This window comes from Tiliqua scincoides, chromosome 9 (genome assembly GCF_035046505.1).
Source record: "Tiliqua scincoides isolate rTilSci1 chromosome 9, rTilSci1.hap2, whole genome shotgun sequence".
NCBI lineage: Eukaryota > Metazoa > Chordata > Lepidosauria > Squamata > Scincidae > Tiliqua > Tiliqua scincoides.
In genome coordinates this window covers 6,578,478-6,587,155 of record NC_089829.1, presented here as the reverse complement: position 1 = coordinate 6,587,155, position 8,678 = coordinate 6,578,478, and the positions used below count along the sequence as shown (strand labels likewise).

Here is an 8,678-nt window from a genome sequence, read left to right as displayed (position 1 = left end):
CACATATCTGCTACCCGAGGTAGGAGATTTTGTAGCTCCCCCCTGCATGACAAAAATCAAATAAAAGTTATTGGTTCCATGCTGTATCATAACAACATCTCACTGGCACTCAGAACAGTCAGTCTCATAGGTCAGTTTGGAGTTTAGCAAAGCCACTTTTTCTTCCACAAGGCAGCTGTGTTTTCATTTTCTGGTTAATTGGCCATAAATTTTGATAGGATGCAGATATTCCAGTGCAGTTTGTTGCATTGCATTCTGCTTTAAATTACCTTTCCAATGATATATAACATGATGGTATTATTCATACACACCAAGATTTTCACAATTTTGGTCACTAGTGTCAAGCTCAGCTTGTTGCCCCCTAAAGCTTGATGCCCAGTGCAGCTGCTACCCCCTGCACCCCCTTAGCTATGCCACTGAGCACATGTTTGTTTTCCCCCCATTTATCCCACCTTCATCTCCGTCACCTTTCACTTTTGCCTCTGCGATGTCCATTTCTAGATTGCATGCTCCTCAGGGCAGGGGCCTTGTTATTTGTAAAGCCCCAGGCTGTTGACACCCACACATCTGAAAAAATAATAATGGGTTCTTGGTTTGTTTTAGGATGTTCCAGTAATTGGGAGAAGTGGGAGGAGCTTCCGTTACAATCAGGACGTGGTGGTTCTGCTCCTTATAGACGGCGTCTTATTTCACCTGCAAAGTGTTACAGCCTACGCCTTGATGGGCAAGATCTCCCCTGTCACCTTCAGGTAACCAAACCAACCACCCCCCCCACTCCCCAATCCCCTGTGTTTGGTCTTGGGTAAGAATGAGATTTATAGATTTGAAAAGTTTATATCCCATCATTCAACCACAGATCGGTCACTGAAACGGCTCACGTTTGAGCTGCTTTTCCACTGAGTCAGACCCCTGGTTGCCAAGCACTGACTGGCAGTGTCTCTCCTGGGTACCAGGCAGTGCCCTTTCTCAGCCCTACTTAAAGATGCTGCCTGGGAATGAACCTGGGGTCTTCCGCATGCAAAGCAGGTGCTCTGCCACTGAGCTCCAGCCCTGTCCTCAGCTGTGTCACTCCTCAAATACGTCATATTTCACCCAATTTGTTAAAAATGCTCCATACCTCCCACTGTGGCAGTGGTTCCCAACCTTTAGGAGCCCGTGGACCACTGAGAAAAAATTGGAATTGGTGTGGACCACATGCAGCCAGGGCCTCCAAGAGGAATTTTATCAGGGGTTACAATGTTTCTTTTAGGCCCCTTCCCAAGGGGGAGGGGAGGGGGTGAAACAGAGTGGGGAAGGGTGACCCCAGGGGTGGGCAGAACAGGGGTAGGGAAGGGGTGAAACAGAGCAGGGGGAGAGTTGCAACAGCAGGAAGAGTCTTTGGAGCCCTTGTTTCCAGAGAGCGACTAAGATGATTCCTGGGCTGGGGCACCTTCCTTACGAGGAAAGGCTACGGCGTTTGGGCCTAGAAAAGAGACACCTGAGGGGGGACATGATTGAGACATACAAAATTATGCAGGGGATGGACAGAGTGGATAGAGAGATGCTCTTTACACTCTCACATAACACCAGAACCAGGGGACATCCACGAAAATTGAGTGTTGGGAGAATTAGAACAGACAAGAGAAAATATTTCTTTACACAGCGTGTGGTCGGTCTGTGGAACTCCTTGCCACAGGATGTGGTGACGGCATCTGGCCTGGACGCCTTTAAAAGGGGATTGGACATGTTTCTGGAGGAAAAATCCATTATGGGTTACAAGCCATGATGTGTATGTGCAACCTCCTGATTTTAGAAATGGGCTATGTCAGAAGGCCAGATGCAGGGGAGGGCACCAGGATGAGGTCTCTTGTTATCTGGTGTGCTCCCTGGGGCATTTGGTGGACCGCTGTGAGGTACAGGAAGCTGGACTAGATGGGCCTATGGCCTGAACCAGTGGGGCTGTTCTTATGTTCTTAACTACAATTCTCAGGAAGCCTTGCAGGTCTCTTGTTATCTGGTGTGCTCCCTGGGGCATTTGGTGGGCCGCTGTGAGATACAGGAAGCTGGACTAGGTGGGCCTATGGCCTGATCCAGTGGGGCTCTTCTTAGGTTCTTAACTACAATTCCCAGGAAGCCTTGCAGGTCTCTTGTTATCTGGTGTGCTCCCTGGGGCATTTGGTGGGCCGCTGTGAGATCCAGGAAGCTGGACTAGATGGGCCTATGGCCTGATCTAGTGGGGCTGTTCTTATGTTCTTATGTACTTCCCAATGTGAAACCCTGGTCTACCGGCCCAAACACAAAACCACACAGCCCAATCATGTCTGCTCCGAAGTAAGTCCCTATAGAGTCAATGGGGCTTACTCCCAGGAAAGTATGGCTAGGGTTGGGCTGTGTGTCTCTAAAAATTTTTAAATATAGAAAGTTATTGCAGAAAATTAGATCATCATATTTAGGCTCACACTAGAATGGAAAGTGTCCTGTGCGTACCAGTACTAAAATGTAGTTCTGCGGCAGCTGTAGTTCCATAGCGGTGTCCTTGATACACTCCTTCATGTTAAGCAAATCCACACGCCAAAGAGCTACTGTAGCAGTTTTGGCAGCGTTCCCAGATTTGACAGTGTTCAGGAGTTTCATGCATGCATTCCTTGGCCCAGCACATATGGCTTGCCGCAGCCGCCGTATACCCAGCTCCCAAGTGCGCAGCAAGTCCAGTTGAGATTAGAAAATGTAAGATCCCAGGAAATTTCTTTACCTCCTGGGCTGCCTTTTTGACCCTGGACCCGGGTACAAATGACCTCCTGTATTTCCTCTCATGGGTCCTGCGTGCAACCCCCCCCCCCAACAAAAATACAATTAAATTTGTAATAATTAGAGATTTATTAGAGATTTAATAGATGTATTTACAGTGAAGATTTGTGGGTTGCTGGTTTTGTTGCTGGCTGTGGGCAGTTCGTTCTCCACCTTCTCTAGTGGTCCGTAGGGGGAGCATGCTGGAAGTAATCAGAGGCAATCTTTTTTTTTTCCCTGAGACTTTGTGGACCACTTCTCAGGGTCTTGGGGACCACCTCTGGTCCCCAAACCACAAGTTGGGAACCATTGATCTATGGACACTCCTCTGCTCATTGCGTCATCCCCGTGGTGGACCCCCTCCCATACCAGACCATCCAGAATAAATTACAATATCATATGCGCAACCTAAATGCAGTGGCATCACTAGGGTTGATGTCACCCCCATTCACTTTATTTATTTAATACAAGGACATCTGCAAGAGGGATCTGAAGGCCTTAGGAGTGGACCTCAACAAGTGGGAAACCTTGGCCTCTGAGCGGCCCGCTTGGAGGCAGGCTGTGCAGCATGGCCTTTCCCAGTTTGAAGAGACACTTGGCCAACAGACTGAGGCAAAGAGGCAAAGAAGGAAGGCCCACAGCCAGGGAGACAGACCAGGGACAGACTGCACTTGCTCCCGGTGTGGAAGGGATTGTCACTCCCGAATCGGCCTTTTCAGCCACACTAGACGCTGTTCCAGAACCACCTTTCAGAGCGCGATACCAGAGTCTTTCGAGACTGAAAGGTTGCCAACACACACATTTATTTAATATACAGGTGAGCATCCCTTAGTGACGTTCTGACCAGCGACGGCCTGCATGTGTGATGGCTGCTGCTGGTCCCTGTCTCCCTCCTCCCAAGCCTCCGAAGCCAAGGGGACCTGTTCTCCCCTCGCCTCTGGGGCTTTTCTGAGTGCCACAGAGCCTGTACGCATTTGCGCGCTGCTTCTGTGAGGCTCAGAGTAACTGAAACAGCTGAAAAGACATGACTGCTGGGAAACCAGAAGTGATGTTTTTTGCTTTTTAACGCATTTGGAGGCCCGGGGAAGCCCCTGAAAGCACCCCTGTCATCAAGTAGGGAGGCACACCCCATCGTCAAGCCCCTGGAGGGCTTTCCCAGGCCTCCGAATGCCTTATAAAGCAAAAAAAAATTACTTCTGGTTTCCATTGGGAATCCAGAAGTTGCCTTTTCTCAGCCGTTTCAGCCATTTTGAGCCTTGCAGAGGCAGCGTGTGGATGCGTGCTACCCCTGGGGGACTCAGAAAAGCCTCTGGAGGTGAGGGGAGCACAGCTTCCCCACCCCCAGCTTCGGAGGCTTGGTTTCACGTCAAGCCTTTTGAGGCATTTGAAGGTGTGTGTGTGGCTAACACCAGTACATAAGAACAGCCCCACTGGATCAGGCCATAGGCCCATCTAGTCCAGCTTCCTGTATCTCACAGCGGCCCACCAAATGCCCCAGGGAGCACACCAGATAACAAGAGACCTGCAAGGCCTCCTGGGAATTGTAGTTAAGAACATAAGAACAGCCCCACTGGATCAGGCCATAGGCCCATCTAGTCCAGCTTCCTGTATCTCATAGCGGCCCACCAAATGCCCCAGGGAGCACACCAGATCACAAGAGACCTGCATCCTGGTGCCCTCCCTTGCATTGGCATTCTGACATAGCCCATTTCTAAAATCAGGAGGTTGCACATACACATCATGACTTGTACCCCATAATGGATTTTTCCTCCAGAAACTTGTCCAATCCCCTTTTAAAGGCGTCCAGGCCAGATGCCATCACCACATCCTGTGGCAAGGAGTTCCACAGACCTACCACACGCTGAGTAAAGAAATATTTTCTTTTGTTTGTTCTAACTCTCCCAACACTCACAGCTTCCCCCCCCCCAGCTTCGGAGGCTTCGTTTCACGTCAAGCCTTGCTTGACGACGGGAGCGCTGGTCCGCATCCTTGTCGTTAAGCAATGCATCGCTGTTTAACAGTACAGGTCACCCAACAGATCAATAACCGACAAAAACCAGTGGCCAACCTGATGGCGCTGACACGGCTGAATAAGAGTTCTAGTATTCGCTCTGATCCATGGAAATGAGAGCTGACTCATATTAAGACCTCACTGGTCCCCAGCTGTGTCATCAGAACACCTCATTGGCTCTCGGAACAGTCATGATTGGTCGGTTTGGAGTTGAACAAATCCACTTTTTGTTACATAAGGCAATTGTGTTTTCCTTTTTTTGGTTATTTGGCCATAACCTTTGATAGATTACAGATATTTCAGTATGGTTTGTCTTGTTGCGTTCTGCCTGAAACTCTGTATTGGGTGATAACATGATGGTAGTATTCGACAATACCAAGGTTTCGCAATTTTGGCCAGTAGTGGTGTCACCTGACGTGGTCTGCGCCCCCCCGTAGTGATGCCGCTGTCCATTTTGAAGCTTCCCCAGTGACGAGCCGCCTGTTTTTCTTGTCCTTTCCAGCGTTGCCAGCACGGTGAAGCACGCCATGTCCATTTGGCTGAGTATTATCGTGTTCAGTAACAAGATCACCAGCCTCTCGGCCATTGGGACCATCCTGGTGATTGTGGGCGTTTTGCTTTATAATAAGGCCAAGCAGCATCAGCAGGAAACCATTCAGAGCATGGCGGCGGCAGCCGCTGCTCTCCAGCCACTACCAAGCAAAAGCAAAGACGCCGAGCCTCTGATCCCCAAGGCCTTAAAGCCGTACGAGTGAGGTCCCTGTGCTGTGATGAGTTGGCTTTGGCAGATCTGCAGTCCCGGTGGTCAACAATGTCTGTGACCCGTTTTGGACATTTTCACCGTAAAGAATGTGAGGGAGAAGCTGACCAAGCGCTCTTTGAGAAACGGGCGCACGGATCCGCAGAGCCTTCAATTAATTTGGCTGCCTATTAGGCTCTGAACTTGAAGACAATAACAAGCATTCTTGGAGACCAATCTCCACTGCACAACATGCAGTGACTTTCTTTGTTTCCTGCGCTTGTGCAGGTATCCTTGTTCGTTGCAGGAAGTGGTCAGGTGTTCTTTGTGAGCCAAAAAAGGGTGTCCAATTTTGTTTGGACATTCGGCTGGTGTGTGTTGTTGCCAAGGCTTCAGAAGGTCTCTTATGTGGTCTTCTGGAGACTCAACCAGCAAAGGCTCGGGGCTGCTGGGATTCTTTACCACTATATTGCTGCCTGTTGGATCCTCAGCAGTGATGCCGAAACCTCATGTACACTTTTGACGGACCAAATCTAGAAATTGATACCACTATCTCCTGGAGGAAAATCCCCTTGAGATGTTGAACCACCCATCAGCAGCTTCAACAGCTGTCCCACAACTCCCCCCTCCCCAGCCTTTTCCATGTAGATAAAATGTAGGCAGGCAATAAATAGGCTGATGGAAATTTGGGGTTCAAGAGCAGTTGCTGTAGCCATTTCTCTGAGCTTGAGGGTCCAGCAGTTCTTGTCTGCTGCAGTACACATGTTATTCCAAATGTAGTTTGTTATTCATATGATTCATCTAGCTCAGTATTGTCTTAGCAGATTAACCTAAGGGGCCGTTGCTCATTAGCGGCTTTCTGTGGAGGAAGTTCTGTGGTCAATAGCCTGGCATTTCCCAATCAGAGGACCTTGGGTAGCATTGATGAGAAGGAACTCTTTCTGATGACTGACAGTGGGTCAACGAAAGGTCTGGCAATAGTACTGGCATAGATGGACTTGGTATTTAGCGCCGCCCTGAGCTTGGGATTGCTACAAGGAGTCACGTTGCATTTTCACAGACGCATTAGAAAAAGCAGTGAGAAGTGAACCGCAAGGAGACATTAGCACTTGGACAGCCGCCCGAATGGGTGAAGAAACCTCAGCTTTAACTGACTAATGGGTTAAATTGGAATATGTTTGTGTAGGAATAGAGCAATAGTCCTGAGCGCGAGTGTTTTGGGTTTGTTTTTTTTTAAGACAATACAGGCTGATGTTGCGGTAGCTAGACTCTTAGAGGAGGCATCCTGTCCTGTACGTGAGACAAGGGGGAATGCCTCATCTCGAATGAGGCATTCCTTTGTCTGTTTGAGAGATGTGGGAATGCCTCATCTTGGAAGAGGCATTCCCTCCTTTGTGTGGGAGAAAACGCCGTGTCTTGGAAGAAGCATTCCCTCCTGAGTGTGAGAAGTGGGAATGCCTCTTTCCAATTCAGCAGGGTGTTTATTTCTTTTTTTGTCAGCACTTGTATTCATTGGTTCTCTATTAATCTGCTGCTTGATTAACACGCAGCAGCTTTTTAACAGATCAAAACCTTTTTGATCAATTGAAATCCAGCCACTTAATTATCTAAACCGTACAGCCCTAAGCATCTTAGATATTGGTATGTTTTCAGTGTTACTGGGTCTTTATAAAAATGATAACCAGGCTCAGAATAGCTGTAGCTAATAATGAAATAAGATACAAGTCCTCTCCTCTGAAGGACTGCTTCTTTGTGTCACAGACTGTGGGTTCTGCAGGGGACTGTATTTTTGCCCACTGGGAATGCAAAGAAGCGTAAATATACTGTATAGGGGTTTAACAGTTACTCCTCCCTAGAGAAACCTGGGAACTACAGATTGGATCAAACTTATCGTCATACAATGGCATGAGCATAATAGAGCTACCTTATTCCTCACTCCTCCCCATTTCAGCTCTCAGGACCCCTTATAAAGCGGGCCCTGATACAAAATCCACACAACCACTCAAGCACCTTTCCACATGTGGGAAGTTTCTGTGCTAAGTTTCCAGAGATTGCTCATGTCTCTGCAATTCCCCGCGTTGTACCCCATGCTGTCCTTGGGGTCCCCGGATTCTCAGGAGCACTTTTTCAAAGGGCAGCCAGAGACTGCAGCAGGGAGGATGGAACTAGGAAGATCCTCTGTGCTTGTTCCAGTGGCACAAGCCCTGAATCTGCCAGCACTTGAGTCAGAACGCCCAACGCTATCGCCTCCTAATTTGGGGGAGCCACTTCAGGCATGGAGAGCGGCCGCTGGTATTCTCCACCACTTTCATTCTGCCCATGCTCCCTGGATTGGAAGAGGAAGAGGAAGTGGAGGAGTGGAGAGAGTGTGCTAGCATGTCTCCAGGAAGACACTCTAACCCAGCACTCTCATCTCCTCTGCTTCCTCGTCCGTTCTGTTCTTTTTCTTTTCAAATTCAGGGCATGCAGGAAAAGAAGACAGATGCAGACAGCTTAGCTGCTACTTATTAATTCAGTTTCAGTCCACTTTGCTGACAGGCCAGCCTGGCAAGTTTGGATCGGATCCCATAGTTCTACAAGGTGCACCAGGGGTCCTTGTTCTGGGCGCCTTCTGCACCAATCAGTCTGCAGATCCTAAGCTTCTTTGGAGGAAAGAACAACAGGCATGACTCTTACACTGGACTGCGGTTTCTTCACCTCTCGCTTGTGGATCTGATCCAGGAACTGCAGTTCAGCTAAAAACTCCCTCAAACTTGTTCCCTGGAAATAGCAACTTTTTTTTTCTCTTCCTGAGGAAACTTGAAGACAAAACTTTTTGATGGTGCTTTTACAATGGGGCCAAACCTTAAATGGATACCCAGAGGAGACTGGAGGTAAAAGATGGACTATTCACTGTTCCAGCATTTTCTTAGCATAGAATATCTGCAAGCTTCAGCCACCAGCTCTGGGGCAAAAGTGTTGCAATGCAATCATGTCCTCTGTTTAGCCTTGTCTGAATCCTGTGGATAACGATTTGCTCCCGTGAAAGTGTTGTTGCAAGCAGACCAGCTTTGGAACGCACTTATTGCAATTCATTTCTTGTTAAGGGAAAATATGCCTGACGGTGCGTGGCTTTGTTTTTCTTAAGGATTTTAGTCTGATTAAATGAAAACTCAAAGTTGA

At 48.4% G+C, this 8,678-nt stretch overlaps 1 protein-coding gene across 2 annotated transcripts in view; it reads left to right on the top strand.

Annotated features, from left to right (window-relative positions):
• The window catches only part of SLC35E2B (solute carrier family 35 member E2B), a 17,511-nt gene extending 8,833 nt beyond the window's left edge, over positions 1 to 8,678 (top strand). Inside the window, exons 7-8 of one of the 2 annotated variants that reach the window (XM_066637191.1) lie at positions 604 to 749; positions 8,055 to 8,678. In XM_066637191.1, the coding sequence (XP_066493288.1) occupies positions 604 to 749; positions 8,055 to 8,154 (246 nt within the window). In that variant the 3' untranslated portion in view covers positions 8,155 to 8,678. Of the gene's footprint in view, positions 1 to 603; positions 750 to 5,279 lie in introns of both variants that reach the window. The other variant, XM_066637189.1, reaches the window with a different exon arrangement.